This window comes from Octopus bimaculoides, chromosome 19 (genome assembly GCF_046866305.1).
Source record: "Octopus bimaculoides isolate indiv1 chromosome 19, ASM4686630v1, whole genome shotgun sequence".
NCBI classification, from domain to species: Eukaryota; Metazoa; Mollusca; class Cephalopoda; order Octopoda; family Octopodidae; genus Octopus; species Octopus bimaculoides.
Window position 1 is genome coordinate 54,508,253 of NC_142946.1, and position 18,867 is coordinate 54,527,119.

An 18,867-nucleotide genomic window follows, 5' to 3' on the forward strand; every position below is an offset into this window, starting at 1 on the left:
CAGCTGCAGGAGAAATATCTAGCCAAGGATAAACCTCTGTACCTGGCCTTCGTTGACATGGAGAAAGCCTTTGACAGGGTCCCCCGATCCCTTATCTGGTGGTCAATGAGGAAACTTGGGATAGAAGAATGGTTAGTGAGAGCTGTGCGAGCCATGTACAGAGATGCTGTCAGTAAGGTGAAGGTTGGAAATGAGTACAGTAATGAATTCCTGGTAGAGGTAGGGGTCCACCAAGGTTCCGTCCTCAGCCCCCTCCTATTTATCATAGTCCTCCAGGCGATCACAGAGGAATTCAAGACAGGTTGCCCCTGGGAGCTCCTCTATGCTGATGACCTTACACTAATTGCGCAGTCACTATCAGAACTAGAGGAGAAGTTTAAGGTGTGGAAGCAAGGACTAGAATCGAAGGGCCTTAGAGTCAACCTAGCAAAAACCAAAATCCTAATAAGTAGGAAGGTAGATAAAACACAAACCCCTTCAGGTAGATGGCCCTGCTCAGTATGCAGTAAAGGAGTAGGTAGTAACTCTATAAGATGTACCCGGTGCAAGCTATGGACACATAAGAGGTGCAGCAATATCAAAGGCAGATTAACTACAAAGTTAGTTTTTGTATGTGGCAGATGTTCAGGTGCAATAAACACTGTAAACAAACAGGAAACAACTTCTATCTCATTCCAGGGAGAAAAACTAGAGGTAGTTGATAGCTTCCGCTATCTGGGTGACCAAGTTAGTAGTGGGGGTGGGTGCGCTGAAAGTGTAACTGCTAGAATAAGAATAGCCTGGGCCAAGTTTAGAGAGCTCTTACCTCTGCTGGCGACAAAGGGACTCTCACTCAGAGTAAAAGGCAGACTGTATGACGCATGTGTACGAACAGCCATGCTACATGGCAGTGAAACATGGGCTGTGACTGCTGAGGACATGCGTAAGCTCGCAAGGAATGAAGCCAGTATGCTCCGCTGGATGTGTAATGTAAATGTGCATACCCGTCAGAGTGTAAGTATCTTGAGAGAAAAGCTGAACATAAGAAGCGTCAGTAGTGGTGTGCAAGAGAGACGATTGCGCTGGTTTGGACATGTGGTGAGAATGAATGAGGATAGTTGCGTGAAAAAGTGCCACTCCCTAACAGTTGAGGGAACCCATGGAAGAGGTAGGCCCAGGAAGACCTGGGCTGAGGTGGTGAGGCAAGACCTTCGAACATTGGGCCTCACCGAGGCGATGACTACTGACCGAGACCTTTGGAAATGTGCTGTGCGTGAGAAGACCCGGCAAGCCAAGTGAGATCGTTGCCAGTGCCCCTGGACTGGCTCTTGTGTGGGTGGCACATAAGATGTACCATCCTGAGCGTGACCGTTGCCAGTACCGCCTGACTGGCCTTGTAGGGTTTTCGAGCGAGATCGTTGCCAGTGCCCCTGGACTGGCTTGTGCGGGTGGCACATAAAAGACACCATTTCGAGCGTGGCCGTTTTCGTGCGGGTGACACGTAAAAGCACTACACTCTCTGAGTGGTTAGCGTTAGGAAGGGCATCCAGCTGTAGAAACTCTGCCAAATTAGATTGGAGCCTGGTGTAGCCATCCGGTTGCACCAGTCCTCAGTCAAATCGTCCAACCCATGCTAGCATGGAAAGCGGACGTGAAACGATGATGATGATGATGATATATATTTACACAGTCGAACCCAGGTTTACGAATATAATTAATTCCTGAAGACCATTTGTCACCTGAAATGTTCATAAACCAAAACTATTTTTCCCATAGGAAATTCAAGTGAAGGCATGGCGGGTTTGAGCAGTGGTATTGTTTATTCACCATTACATATGTTTTGTTTGCTAATAGGAGCTACAAAATTGTTCCTGTAGTAGAAATCATGTAAGATATTTCCTATTAGAAATTCTTCAAACAAAGAGAATCACTATTATGTGATTCTCTGTCTGAATAATTTCTAATGAGATATCTAACTAAATGATATGTAACTGAGTAAGTATACACGCTACACAGCAGCCTTCTAAAGTTTTGAATACCACTAGTGACACTCTTTTCCCCACCACACCAGTGGTAATCCATATGTTGGAAACTGCTGCAATAGAGCATAGCTACAGAGTGTGATTGTTATGGCTAAAAAGCCTGAGTCACACAAGGCTGAATCAACAAGATACCAAACAAACAAAATCAAATTGTCAGTAGTTCATATTATGTCATTGGCACTGTACTATATCCATCCCTGGGCCAAACTATTGTATCTGATTGACCCAGTCTACATAGCTGTACATGGATGCCGCAGCTTGAATGCTTCACCATTCACTGGTAACTAGAGAAGCAGTGGTAACTAGAGAAGAACTAAGGTGTGGTTGTATTTAACTCTTTGTCAGTCCTGATCAAGAAAATCTACAATCAAAAAGGTGTTCCAGCTATAAGCACGACATCTTAATATTCAGGCAGTATCTAATGTGTCCTTCCATTTTTTAAGACAAATGTAATTTGAGGAGTATTTGTCTGTTATTTCTAGCGTGTCGTGTGACCAATAAGAAGCTGTGGCTTGTTTATATATAATATCAGTTTGATAGCTTCTATTGTTTTACTTGCTTCAGTCATTGGACTGTGGCCATGCTGGGACACTGCTCTGAAGGATCTAGTTGAACAAAGCCACAAGATTAGGAACACTCAGCTGAAAAGGGATACAGGGGACAGGCCTGTATGCAAGGACAATCATGATTTCAATTAGCTCGATGCGTAGGTGCAGGTGTAGCAAAAAGTTCATTTTTCCAGTCACATGGTGCCAGGTTCAGTTCTACAGCATGGCACCTTGGGCAAGTCTTCCACTAAAGCCTCAGGCCAACCAAAGCCTTGTAAATGGATTTGGTAGATGGAATCTGAAAGAAGCCTATCATATATATATGCATATATATATGCATATATATATGTGTATGTGCGTGTGTATGTATGTGTGTGTGTGTGTGTCTTTGCTTCTGTTTGTCCCCCACCATTGCTTGACAATTGGTGTTGGTGTGTTTACATCCTTGTAACTTAGCAGTTCGTCAAAAAGGACTGATAGAATAGGTACCAGTCTTAAAATTATTAGTACTGGGGTCAATTTATTTGACTAAAATTTCTTCTAGGCTGTGCCCCAGCATGGCCGCATTCTAATGACTGAAACAAGTAAAAGATAACATAATGTAATGGTATGTCTACATAAAGTGATGGTTATGGCTACACATAATGACAGCACGGTTATGTAACCATACCATTACATTATATAACTATGCCATTATGTACTGCAACTATACCATCACATACTGCAGCCACAACTACATTATGTAATCATTCATGTGATGGTAACACTACAATACAGTGATGGTATGATTACTTAATAAGATAGTGTTAACTAAACTACATTGCCTGAGTGAACAGTTAAACTCGGGACGTGACTTGCAGGTGCAGAGATTAAGTGGTGACTGGTATTTCCTTCCATAAGAGAATCAATAGGAATAGTGAGGAATGGTGAGAACTGGTTAAAAAAAAGATGGCCAATATCATCAGTATGTAAACCTCAGTAGCTGAAACCCCACAACTGTAGCACCGGATATTTATTTTTATTTCTAAGCTAGGATTAAGTTTCGTTTTGTAGCTCTACCCCCGACAAGAAGGAAGGAGAGACAGAGAGAGAGACTTCATTGAAATTCCTCTCGTTTGTATTTCAACATGTTTTTCTGCTGTAAAGTCTGTGATAAACAAGAGTACAACTGAGTCTATGTGTAACTAAGTAAGTGGACCCTTGTCGTCCCCTCTTACTTTTAGTCAGGCAGGCATCCGGCCTTGGGCCTATAGTTTAACTGAGACTTTTAAGCAAGGGAACGGCAGCTAGAATAACAGGAGAGGGTTAGAGAGGTCTTCTGTATCGGTTTGCTGTTTTGTGACACAATTGTTGGGCTGGTTGTTCGATGTCTGACTGGTTGGCTGGTCGACGGCGGAAAAAAGAAAACAGACTATATAGGCAAAGGAAGCCAGTAGTCTAAATTAAAAATAACAAGATATCTGAAGCGAGAGAGAAGATAGAGTGAAAGATATAGAAAAGGAAGGAGGTATAGATAGACAAATAGATTGTGAGTGTGAGAAAGAAAGAGGTGAGAGAGACAGAGAGAGAAGGATAGATTGAAACAGGAAAGAACGGGAGAAAGGGTGCAATAAACAGACTATGGAGAAGTTTGTTAACAGTCTGGACGCTTCCAAATCGTCGAATAAAACATCTCTGTCTATTGATCAACAACTGATACAGGATAGATTGGAAAATAAAACAGCAGACGATGTTGTGGCTTATTACCATGAAAACCTCTGTCGGGAAGAAGCAGAGACTTTATTACTTAGTGAGTATACACGTTTTACACATTTATGTTTATACACACAAATAACAGATGACTATATATATATAAGCATAATATATACACACTTATACCCTTCACATATGTGTATATACGCAGATGTTTATACAGTTTCATAAATACATATATTCTTTCTCTCTCTCATACATACATACATACATATTCTTTAAAATCATATATACTATATGTGTGTGTATACACACACACATATATATATATACACGCACACACACACAAAGCAAGATTACCGCCTCTACGCAGGTTAACGACTTTAATTCTCCGTAGTTTACCAAAGTTTGGATGTATTTGTGTGTGTATGTGCGCGCGTGCATGTATGTATGTGTGCATTTGTACACACACACGCCCATGTTAACAACGAAATGAAGACTTCACTTCCCTGTTGAGACTCTTTATGACATATCTACCATCAATTTCATTGGAACCGCCGACCCCTTTTTCGTTGCCTCTCCCTCTTTCCAGTTCTCGCTTAAGGACGTGTCTACTATTACTGACTCCACCGACCCCAGATAAAAAGGCAATTCGAAACCCTCACCGTCTATCTGTGAACCACGAGAAAGAATTTGTTAATAATAGGAAGTATAAATAACTTTGGGATTGTTGTCAATCTGGGACAGTTTTAGATCTCAGCGAAAACGTTTTGTCCCCGTGATGTGTGAAACCAGATAGTTCATTTTTTAACTCAAATATGAATATTTTAATATAACACACACACACGAACGTATATATATATATATTATATATATATATGTGTGTGTGTGTTTAGATAGAGAGAGTGAAAGAGTTGCATAATCATGAGCGAATCACAAAAACCCGGAATAGCATCACATAAATACTGCTTCAGTATTCAGTGGAGAGGAGGTGGGGGGGGGCCTTAGTAACTGGGGCAAAATGAGTAATTTCTGATTTCTTGTTATTTTCTACCTGTTTGAAATCATTACATTGCAAGTATTGCATCATCATTTTGTAGCTATCGCATCTTTAAGAGTAAAAATTGGTCAGCATAGGTGTTGTTGAAGTTGAGAGTTTGAAACATAGTCAGGTGACAGGTGCTTTGTTTTCAAGAAAATTTTCCTCAACTTTAACCTGATTGAGCATGCTAATAAAATATCTAGATAATTTTAGTGTTTAACAATCAATATTCTTTTCTCTGTTAGATTCCAAGTCCATTTTTCCAATACCAATGTCAATTTGATAATTTTCAATTTTCCAAAAAAATGATTTCTAAAATGGGGCAAAATAAGTAATGATTAATTTCAATAATTTCTTTTATTTAACTGCATAATGTGTAAATATATCACAAAGTGGACACTCCAGCAGATCGTGAAGAAGCTATCGAGAATATTTTTTTTATATTTAGTCAAGTTTCATTAATTTCATATCATGTGCTATTTTTCCATGAGCCTCTTTCTTTTAACCTAAATATTTAAAATTTTTGTTGCATTTCTGATCTTTATGTCTCAGGATGGATATTGATGTACATGAGGTTTTTTTTTTCAAATGTAATTCTGGAGAATTGAAGAGGCAAATTTACCTCGCATGCATGTGTGTGTGTGTGTGTCACTGTTTTAATTGACCCCAGTACATTTTTTTTTAAGCCTGGTACTTATTCTATCAATCTCTTTTGCCAAACTGCTAGATTATGGCGATACAAACATACCAAAACTGGTTGTCAAGCAGTGGTGGGGGCCAAACAGACACAAAGACAAAGACAGATATACACACACACACACACACACACACATGATAGGCTTCATTCAGTCTCCGTCTACCAGATCCACACACAAGGCTTTGGTCGGCCCAAGGCTATAGTAGAAAACACTTGCCCAAGGTGCTACACAGTGGGATTGAACCAGGAACCATGTGGTTGGGAAGCAAGTTTCTTACCACACAGCCATGCTTATGCCTATATGAATATATGTGTATATATCTATCTATCTATCTATATATATATATATATATATATATATATATATATATAGATAGATACCTGTAATGCTCTTGGTTTGGCAAAATATACCAGTTCTGACTCACTGATTGTATTTATTACTCTGTGTCCCATCAGAGACAACGCTTTGTGTCCTTACTATACCTGTTTCTCACATTATTAATCTTTTACAGTGATCTTTCTGATTTTGTTTCTAAATTTCTTATTTAGTCTGGGACATCCCTGTCCTTATTCACACACACATGCACGAGCACACACACACACACACACACACACACATGCACGAGCACACACATGCGCGAGCACACACATGCACGAGCACATACATGCACAAGCACACACACACACATGCACGAGCACACACACACACACACACATGCGCGTGCGGCCTGATGAGATCAATTCTGTTTATGTCCAGACTGAGCTTCTGTAGGTTAACAACTGTAGAGACACATTTTTTTTTTTTTTTTACTTGCAAACATCAACCAATACAAGTTGAAGTTGAATGAACTCACAGAAACACCCTTGATTGTATCCTTTGAAAAGCAACATAACTGATTACTGTTGATTGAGAGAGACTGGCATTTATAACTTGTGGCAGAGGAGAGAGTTTAAATTCTAAATGGCTTAACCATTTAGCATTTAAACCAGCTATATCTGGCCCCAAATTTTCTACTTCTTTAATGTTCAAACTGGCCAGATCTAGCTTCTCATGCCTATCCAACAATGCCATTCTAAAAACAAACAATCACATCATTGAAATCTCAAAGCTACAAGATAATGCATGATTAATTTAAATCCACGTGAATGAATATGTATTACATTTGACAGAGTAATCTGAATACTAAAGGGTTAAAGGATAAAAGATATATATATATATATATCTCTTATCGTTTCAGTCATTTACTCGATTCAGTTATTGAGTGGGTTTTTGAAGATAATTTATAGTAGAGGAAGAATGGTAGTGATTAGGAGAGGTCATAAAAGACTATTAAAGAAAAAAGGAGATAAAAGATAAATGAATCAGCCATAGGGTGAAGGAAAATAAAAAGATAAGATAATAAAAAGATAATAATAATAAGGTAATAAAAAGATAATAAAAAATAACAATGCAAAAGAAAATACAATGAAATACAATAATACAATAAAAATATACCAGTCAATTCAGAGCAGGGTCAGGGTATAGGAATCCCTATCTAATGGTTCAAAGAAACCCAGAAAACTTAGGGGTATACAGTGGTTAATGGCTGGGAAGATACTGGATATAGTAGGTAGAACCTATTACCCACAACTATTGTTTTGACTTGCTTCACCTGGGAAGCTATACTAGGTTCCAGTCTGGTATGGCATGGTTTCTACAGCTGGATGCCCTTTCTAATGCCAACCACTCCAAGAATGTAGTGGGTGCCATTGACATGACACCAGCATTGGCCACATGCTTGAATGGTGCTTTTTACATGCCACCAGCACAGGTTCAGTCAACCAGGTGTCAGGCACCAGCCACAGCTATGATTTCACTTGGCTTGACAGGTCTTCTCAAGCACAGCATATCACCCAACGTTTGAGGGGTGATTTTTATGTGCCAATTACATGACGCTGGCATCGACCATGACTACAAGCTCACTTGGCTTGATAGGTCTCTTCAAGCACAACATATCACCAAAGGTCTCAGTCACATGTCATTACTTCCATGAGGCCCAGCATTTGAAGATCATGCTTCACCACCTCATCCCATGTCTTTCTGGGGTTATCTCTTCCACAAGTTCCTTCCACCTTTAGAGTGTGACACTTCTTCATACAGCTGTCCTCGTCCATAGGCATCACATGACTGTACCAGTGCAATCATCTCTCTTGCACACCATATCTGATGCCTCTTATACCCGGCTTTTCTCTCAAGGCACTTACACTCTGTCGTACATGCCCACTGACATTACACTTCCAACAGAGCATACTGGCTTCATTTCTTACAAGCCTACGCATGTCCTTGGTGCTCACAGCCCATGTTTCACTGTTGTGTAGCATGGCTGTTCACACACAAGCATCATACAACCTGCCTTTCACTCTGAGAGAGAGGCTCTTTGTTACCAGCAGAGGTAGGAGCTCTCTGAACTTTGCCCAGACTATTCTTATTGTAACAGTTACTCTCTTGATGCATCCCCATCCCCACTACTAACTTGGTCACCTACGTAACAGAAACTATCGACAACTTCTAGTTTTCTCCCCTGGCATTTTCTCTACATTTTTAGTGTTAATTTTACCTGTGCACCTACCACACAAAAAACTATTTTCCCTGTTAACCTTCCTCTGATATTGCTGCACCTCTTATGTGTCCATAGCTTACACCAGGTACATTTTACGGAGTTTTTACCTATGCCTTTTCTACAGATCAAGCAAGACCATCTACCTGAAGGGATTTGTGATGTGTCTGCTCTCCTACTTTCTAAGATTTGGGGTTTTGTTAGATTAACTCTGAGGCCCTTTCATTCTGAGCCTTCCTTCCATGTCTTCCATATGTGTGTGTGTGTGTGTGTGTGTATTGTTGAAATTTACAGAAAAACAAAAGACGAAGACAGGTGTATGAACACACACACACACACACACACACACACACACATATATATATATATATATATAGACAGTTAGATATCATCATTATTATGATTATCATCATTATATGTGTGTGTGCGTGTGTGTATGAGTGTGCATCTGTGTTCACTTAAAATCCTAAGTTGCATTACGTTCTTTAATCACCTTTGTTCCTGTTTTATCTAGCTTAGGACTCCATCATGCCATGTTGATATATGTAGCACAATACTGTACTGCCAGAGAAAAATGTTGTTTGTTATTTTAGCTTCCATAGTATCTGACATTCTACATGAGATTAAAAGTTAGCTACCTGTAGTCCTGCTTTCCAATGGTCTTCATTTTATCTTTCTCAACAGTTGATCATAGTAAACACAGATATTGGTGGTGTTATATTTTATCTGTTAGCTGTTTCAGTCATGCTGGAGCATTGCCTTGAAAGTTTTAGTCCAACAAAATGACCCCAGAAATTACTTTTTAAGCCTGGTACTTATTCTTAGTCTCTTTTGCTGAATCGCTAAGTTATGGGAACATTAAACAAACCAACACTGGTTGTCAATCATTGTGTGTGTGTGTGTGTGTGTAAAGAGAGACAGGCAGGAAGAAGGAAGGAGGTAGAAAAAGAAACAATGTATTTATTTCTGTTTGTATTCATGGACACATACACTTCTACACACTGGCACGCACACACACACACACACACACACACACACACACACACACACACACAAAACATGTATTTACTACACATTACTACATATTTACCCCTCATTAGTATCCATGCTGCTTATATTACAGCTTCCTACTTTTCTACCCTATTACTGCGATAATCAATTTCTACCCACTGCGCTACCTCTATCCACCCCAAAAGCAAAAATTCCAACCAGTTTAGATCATTTCCATGAATACCAACTAGTTTTTGGTGAAATCTCCTCCTGTTTACTGAGTGTGTGGCTGAAACAAATTATGGACTTATCAGTGCTCACCCTTTCCCTTCCCTTCCCCTCTTTCTCCCTCTTTCTTTCTCTCTCTTTCTTGTGGTTGTTATGTGTGTGTGTGTGTGTGTGTGTGTGTGTTTGTATTATTGAGAATCTTTGTAAAAAGGAAATGTGTGATCGCATATATTTGTGTGTGTGTGTTATTGTTGTCGTCATCACCATCATTATCATCATCATCATCATTGTTGTCATCCTCATCATCACATCTGTTTTCTATGCTCCTATGGATAGGATAAATGTATCATTATCATCATCATCATCATCGTCATCGTCGTCATCATCATTTAGTGTCCATTTTCCATGCTGGCATGGGTTAGATGGTTTGACTGGAGCTGGTAAGTCAGAAAGCTGTACCAGACTCCAGTCTGTTTTGGCTTGGTTTCTATGGCTGGATGCCCTTCCTAACGCCAACCATGCCACAGAGTGTACTGGATGTCTTTTACATGTCACTGGCATGGGTACTTTTTGCATGTCACCAGTATAGGTGCTTTTCACGTGTCACCAGCACTGGCCATGACCACAATTTCACTTAGCTTGACATGTCTTCTCAAGCACAGTAAATCATCCCTTGTCATCACTTCCATGAGACTCAACATCTGAAGATCATATTTCATCACCTGATCCCATGTCTTCCTGGGTCCTACCTCTTCCACAGGATCCCTCCACATTTAGAGATCAGCACTTTTTTACGCAGCTGTCTTCATCCATATACATCACATGACCATACCAGTGCAGTCTTCTCTGTTGCACACTACATCTGATATCTCTTATAGCCAATTTTTCTCTTAAGCCATTTACACTCAATTGTACAGGCACACTGACCTCCTTGTTTCTTTCTGTATTCCTTTCTGTTGAAGAGCGTAGGCTCGAAACGTTAAAGACTTTTTCAATTCCCGAGCGTTATACTAATACATCCATTTGTTGTTTACACCACCTGTCTTTGTCTGTTATTTTTTCGATATATATATATACATACATATCCATATATACACGTGTTTATATGTCTGGCACATGCAAGTATGAAATTACTATTACTAGTCATCCAACTTCCGTTGATGATACTATGAGGTTCAGAACTCCATAGTATTCTCAAGTAGCTAAAGTGAGTTGATGAGGAGTTCTGTCAACTGGCAGTAATCTACTAACTGGATTGGTTGACCCTAGACTGACCTTTGGTTGAAGAGGCTCTTCCGCCCACTCTGTATCATTTAGTTTCACTGAATGAAGGTCATACATTGAATGAAGATCAATACGTTCAACTTCACATCAGCCATGCCACTCCCTTTGACTTCACCATAACCCTGGCTCAGAAATTTTTCATCATTGAGGTTAACTCCTCTCTATACATACTACTGGATGGTCAGATACTCTATATAGATACTACTGGATGGCCATTGACTCCTGCAACTTCCTCCAACCTTTCATGGGTTTTGTTTTTCATCCCGCAGTGTCGTCCAAATGCCCTGGTTTAGTCACTGATGATATGACCATGCAACAAGTTGTACTGGGTCATATGTTACCAGTGGCACTTGAGAGTGGCTTGACAAGTATGAAAAGTAGATGTTAAAAGGATGATGATGATGATGGTGATAATGATGCATGTTTATATATATATATATATATATATATATATATATATATATATATATTTGTGTGTGTGTCTGTGTATCTGTGATATATATATATATATCATTATCAACATTCAATGTCCATGTTCCCTACCATCCTACTGGATGGTTCAACAAGGATGAGAACCTCCCAACTATGCCAGCATGGAGCATGGATGCTAAATGACAATGATGATGATAATGATGATGATGCATATATATGTGTATATATATATATATATATATATATATATATATAAACATAAAGGAATAGGGACTTGGGATCTGGGCAGGTACCTTATTAGCACTCTGATATTGTCTAGATCTGACTAACCATACCAAATGATAGGGAACATACAGACTTGTTTAAGATAAGCAATTACATGGTACTTCACTCGATAGATAAATCCTGAGTTTGCTTCATTGGATTTCATACGGCATACAGAGTATATAATCAAGATATCATAAAGAAGAATTTGTTTATTACAGTATTATTCTCATTAGATTCCAATCTGACACATGTTCCTGCTGGATAAGTGTCCTAATGACCTTGAAGGAAGTATTTATGTGCATTTAGTTGATTCAAGTGCGGTTCGTATTCATCTAAGGTAGACATCCTTGTGCAGATGGGTGAAGCTTCACGCACTTGCATGGAATATGTGCATACATATATGTGTATATGAGTGTGTGTGTATAGATATGTATGACGCATGCGTACGAACAACCATGCTACAGCAGACTGTATGACGCATGCGTACAAACAACCATGCTACATGGCAGTGAAACATGGGCTGTAACTGCTGAGGACATACGTAAGCTCGCAAGGAATGAAGCCAGTATGCTCCGTTGGATGTGTAATGTCAATGTGAATACCCGTCAGAGTGTAAGTATCTTGAGAGAAAAGCTGAACATTAGAAGCATCAGTTGTGGCGTGCAAGAGAGACGATTGCGCTGGTATGGACATGTGGTGAGAATGGAGGAGGATAGCTGCGTGAAAAAGTGCCACACCCTAACAGTTGAGGGAACCCGTGGAAGAGGTAGGCCCAGGAAGACCTGGGCTGAGGTGGTGAAGCAAGACCTTCGTACATTGGGCCTCACCGAGGCGATGACTACTGACCGAGACCTTTGGAAATGTGCTGTGCGTGAGAAGACCCGGCAAGCCAAGTAAGATCGTTGCCAGTGCCCCTGGACTGGTTCTTGTGCGGGTGGCACATGAGATGCACCATTTTGAGCGTGGCCGTTGCCAGTACTGCCTGACTGGCTCCTGTAGGATTTTCGAGCGAGATCGTTGCCAGTGCCCCTGGACTGGCTTGTGCGGGTGGCACATAAAAGACACCATTTCGAGCGTGGCCGTTTTCGTGCGGGTGACACGTAAAAGCACCCACTACACTCTCTGAGTGGTTGGCGTTAGGAAGGGCATCCAGCTGTAGAAACTCTGCCAAATCAGACTGGAGCCTGGTGTTGCCATCCGGTTTCACCAGTCCTCAGTCAAATCGTCCAACCCATGCTAGCATGGAAAGCGGACGTTAAACGATGATGATGATGATGATGATATGTATGTGGGTATATATATATATGTGTGTGTGTGTGTGTGTGTATGTATATATATATGTATGTATATGTATACATATGTGTGTGTGTGTGTGTGTGTGTGTATATATATATATATATATATATATATATATATATATATATATATATATATATATATATATGTATATATATGTATGGATGCATATGTGTGTGTGTGTATTATTTCCTTTCAGACCACATCCACCCAGTAGAAACTGCTCTAATATCATTGACCTTATACTTGTGACATTTTCCTTTTTTATATATTCACAATTTTAATGTTTTATAATGATGGAAGTTGCAACTTATAGATGGTGGGGGGGGGGGGGGGGGTAAAGAAAAAGAGCGACTGTGGTGCTGGCAGCAGTGGTGATTGTGGTGGTGGAAGTGATGGTGGCGACAGTGGTAGTGCCTTTAGTGATAATGCAGCATTGATTATATTAGTCATGGTAATGATAATGGTCATGGTTGAGCTTTGTGACGGTGGTGGTTGTAGTGGTGGTGGTGGTGGTGGTGGTGGTGGTCACGGTTGTTGTGCTAGTGGTGATTGTGATGACCATGGTGGTGGCAGCAGTGGCTGATGGTAGTTGTTTTTGTTGTTGTTGTTGTTGCTGTTTCAGTGGCAGCGGCAGGTGTTGAGTTTTCCTCATATTAGTTTGGGTTGGATGGACCTGTAAATTCAGATTTGTTAGTGCATTTTTTATCTACTGTTTTTTTACCTTTTTTGATATTTTTTTAATGTAATTACTCAACCACTGAACCATGCAGTTAATGTGGCATCTGTTTTTAACGTATCATCTTGAGATATCGCAACAGAACTCATGAGCTTCTGACTCTTGCACCTGTGAAAGCAAGCATAAATAATTGTGTGGGTTCTATTCCTGGATCAGGCTGTACATCAGCACATTCCACCTTTGACCAAGGTACTTTATTTTGCATTGAGCAAGGCACTTTATTTTGCATCCTTTTGATACCAACCTGCCTGACACTGCCTATAGTTCTATAATACAAACTTCTTTTTATAAACAAACTAGCATGTGCATTTTCTGCAATGATTTGATAAGCAATGCCGAATTTTACAATTCTGTAAATAATGATATTTTTTATAAACTTAAAGCTTATAAGCTATCACCATGTATTGACTAAAGAAAATAGTCTAATATTGGGGCATATGAGCCCTCAACAAAACCAGTGGGTTTTCTGTATGTGTGGAACTCTGGCCCACACCCTAGGAAGAACTGCACCTTCTCTGAATCATCTGTTCTTTATGGATGACTTAATGATATTTATTAATGATATTTATTAAGTCTGAAAATGAGATCAAATTACTTGTTTATGTAATAAAGGTGTGTTGCAGTGATACTGAAATGGAGTTTGGCATATCGAAATGTGTGACTTTTGTCATGAAGAGTGCCTATATCAATTGATTAAACTTAGCAGAAGAATAGATTTTGGAACGTGTTGACAATATGTACAAGTACCCAGGCATATTGAACTCGATAATGTTATGCATAAGGAAATGAAGGAAAAAAATGAAAACAGTATTTGAAATTTGAAGTCCAAATTTATTTAACTGTTGTGTACTATAGTGCTGGAGTAGTAAATAGAATGAAGAATAAAATAAAAGAGGCATTAAAGAGAAAAACAATGGAAACCCTAACTATGCTTGGAGCACTTCCTCAAAAAGCAAATGTCAGTTATTTATACATGAAACGAAATATTGGAGGGAGAGGATTTATTAGCATTTCTGATTCTATGAATGACAAACAAAGGTCACTAAACCACTATGTTGCAAAGAATGGAGAAGAACTATTTAAATATGTTGTAATAGAACTAGAACTAGAACTTGAAGAGAAGAAAGTGTAGCAAAATAGAGTAATTTGTAGAAGAAAGGAAGTGTTAAAAGAAATGTAATTAGATGGATGGTTCTACAGATGCACCAAGAATTGAAAACTGATGCCTTATCATATAAGTGCCTCTAGAGCGGAGTTTTAAAAGAGAGAAAGTGATAGTTTATTGACGGTGGCTCAAGATCAAGCTCTGAACATGTTATATCCTTATGGATAAACGAATTCACTACAACAGTGTAATAACAATATAATCGAAACAAATAGCAGTCACCACACAAAACATAACAACAATCTTTTAAGAACCAACAATCCAACATGCTAACTCGAACTGTAAACTTTGAACTATCAACGCACGAACCGTGGAACTAGCATGAACCACCTCGCTTTCTCAGACCACTACTATTTATATGTAGTGGTCTAGTCCATTCTCACCAGAGGGCATCGTACTCTCGCACAACATCTCCCCTTTTGAGATTTTGTGTTCCAAAGGAATGAAGAAATTTTTTATTATATTTTTTTTAGTATCTCTTTCACTTGGACATTATCTCAGGGTGTTCGATCTGCTTTCTTTTTCTCAAGCTGGTTCTATGGGACTGTTTTACTTTTGATACTGGTACATCGAATATTTCACAGAATACTTCCATGGGAATTTCTTCCTGATCATGGGTATGTCTCTTCCTTAGTTGGTTTATATGTCTCTTATGTTCACCATGTAACCCTTTAATTAGATACACCATACTTCCAATTTTTTCTGGTAACAAAGCCATCTTCCCAGCCTTCTTTACCATTTCTATAGGTTTTGAAATGCACTTTATCACATATTTTGACGTATTTCATTGGCTCTTTCGTATTTCCGTTACATCTGTTTTTCTCTGGTAATAGTTTATCAAAAATGGATTTTATTCTTCTTGTGAACATCAATTCCCTGAATTCGTACTTGAATTGGAGGGTCACTCTGTAATATTCTTAAGAAATTTGTCAGTGCTTCATCGTTACTTAATTTAGTCCTCGCTTTTCTTAATCCTCTCTTGAAGGTGTCCACAAATCTTTCTACCTGCCCATTTGACCTCAGGTGGTAAGGTGGAGCGAAAATAAGCTTTATTACATGCTTTTTACAGAAGTTCTTGAATTCATACCCAGAGAACTGCATTCCGTTGTCTGAAACTAGCATGTCAGGGACACTGTATTGCACAAACAATTCGTATAAGAACTTTATAGTTGTCTTAGAGGTTGGTCTGTAGCACCTGCAAACCTCCAGCCACTTAGTATAGCTATCTACTACGATTAGGTAGTAAGCACCGTTTACCGGTCCAGCATAGTCAATGTGTAATCTAGACCATGGGTTCTCCATCTCTGGCCACAATTGATATTTTACCGGCAGGGCTTTGGCTGCAAGCATTGCAACCTCACTGTGTTCTCACCAAGTTTGCAATATCTCGATCCATAGATGGCCAATGAACATAACTCCTCATCAGAGCCCTCATCTTTGCCATTCTACTCCAAATTAAGTACTTAGGGCAAATAATTGATAAAAGTGGTAGACATCCTGACCCATTGAAAGCAGACGCAATAAGGAATATTCCTATGTTGACAAATATTCCAACTTTACAAGCATGTTTTGGGTTGGCAAACTATTACCAAAGCTACATTCCTAATATGCACAAGTTAAGAGCTCCATTGAACAACTTATTAAAAAAAGGAGTAAAGTGGAATTGGTCCACTTTTGAAGAAATAAAAACACTTTTGAAGAAATAAAAAAACATTCTAATCTCATTACGATCCTGATATGGACATCATTGTAGTGTCTGATGCTTCCGAGCACAGATTAAGTGCAGTTTTGTGCTCGCTAATAACAGCAGAGAAGAGATATAGTCAAATTGAAAAGGAGGCCATAGTAATTATTTTTGCAGTTAAAAAATTTCACATGGCAGAAGTTTTTTTTATTGCAAACAAACTATAGACTTTTACTGTTGATTTATGGGTCTAAAAAAGGGTTACCGACTCATACAGCGAACTGCCTGCAACGCTGGAGTGTAATATTACTAAATTATTTCAAAATGCAATACATTCCATCGAAAAAATTGGTCATGTGGACTGCCTTTCAAGATTAATTCCAAAAAATATGGAACCACTAGAAGAGACTGTTATAGCTGCACTGCAGGCAGAAAGTGAAATTATAAGTGTTATGATAAACGTTATCCAAGAACTACCAGTGACAGCACAGGATATAAGAATGAAAGTTGTGGATGATGAGTATATTACGAAAATAGAGGAAGTTTTGAAAAATGAGCAGAATAAAAATTCAGATGCCAGTAGTTTTTCAATTTGCGATGATATTCTGACATATGCTGAAAGAGTGGTGGTTCTAACTACATTATAGTGTGCATGGACAGTGGAGTTCAAGGTCAATCTGTGCCAAGCTTCACTCAGCGTGCTTTACTCTGCATGCTTCACTCTACACAGCGGCTTCACTCTGCGTGCTTTAGCTTCGTTACTATGAATACTTATTGATCAGACCACGTAGATCACATATCTGTTGGTTTCATACAAGGAAATCCCTTCAATCATGGCATATTTCCATTCAGATTTGAATTTACAAGCTGTTTCAAATCCAGTGAACACATCTTATGATTGTCAAATGCAACTGAGAGATGATCTGTTAAGTTCATATGGACATTACCTATATACATTCGTTCGTTCGTTTTCTGAAAAAGCAATGTTTTGGACTTTTGCATAATAACAAACAAACAGACACACACACATACCAACACGTGTTTGTATACATGTGCATGTATGCATAATGTATATGGGTGTATTGATAGATAGATTACTAATCTCTCCAGACAAATGGCCAGTCAGCTGAGGTAGATAGCTAGACAGATAAGACAAATAGATGTGTGTGTGTAAAATTACATATATGTGTGTGTGTATGTAGTGTATATATATATATATATATATATATATATATATATATATATATATATATATATATATATATATATATATATATATATATATATGTATAAGTATATATAGTATACATATATATATATATATATATATAAGTATATATAGTATACATATATATATATATATATATATAAGTATATATAGTATATATATATATATATATATATATATATATATATATAAGTATATTTAGTATGTATATATATATATAATATATATGTATATATAAGTATATATATATATTTATAACATATATATATATATATATATATATATATATATATAAGTATATATAGTATGTATATATATATATAATATATATGTATATATAAGTATATATATATATTTATAACATATATATATAAATATATATATATATATATATATATATATATATATACACAACAGAAAGGAGGTCGAAGTTAGCTGTAATCAAATTCCCACAGAAATACGGATGTTTGACAGGAAATTCCAGGAACAAGTGGGAATAGTTGTGAAAACTTTCAGAGAAATGGTGGTAGTGGTAAGGAGGGGGGTGCTTGTTGGCAGAGGGTCATGGTGGTATATATGATGATGATGGTGGTGGTGGTGGCGATGTTGTTGCTGTTGGTAATGATGGTGGTGATATAAGTTGTAATGTTGTTGTTGTTGTTGTTGTTGGTGGTGGTGGTGGTGGTGGTGGTAGTTATAATGAAGGTAGGGAGACTTAACTTTTAGCACTTACTGGTGTTGTTTTTGGTGTGTGTGTGTGTGTGTGTGTTGTAAGCTTATTTGTTTTAACTGTATATGTATCTATGTTGCTGTATGTTTGTGTATCATTGTATCGAAATGTGAACATGGAAGGAAGTAGTAAGATTTTTATTTTAAATCATTTTTAAATCATTGTTGGACCTGTTAATATGCCTGTATATATACATACATACATACATACATACATACATACATACA

At 38.3% G+C, this 18,867-nt stretch overlaps 1 protein-coding gene across 1 annotated transcript in view; it reads left to right on the forward strand.

Moving 5' to 3' along the window:
* The first annotated feature begins 4,184 nt into the window (after positions 1-4,184).
* LOC106875391 (tyrosine-protein kinase HTK16) overlaps positions 4,185-18,867 on the forward strand; it is a 51,402-nt gene continuing 36,719 nt past the window's right edge. Inside the window, exon 1 of the mRNA XM_089337783.1 lies at positions 4,185-4,358. Coding sequence (XP_089193909.1) covers positions 4,190-4,358 — 169 coding nt within the window. The 5' untranslated portion in view covers positions 4,185-4,189. The remainder of the gene's footprint in view (positions 4,359-18,867) is intronic.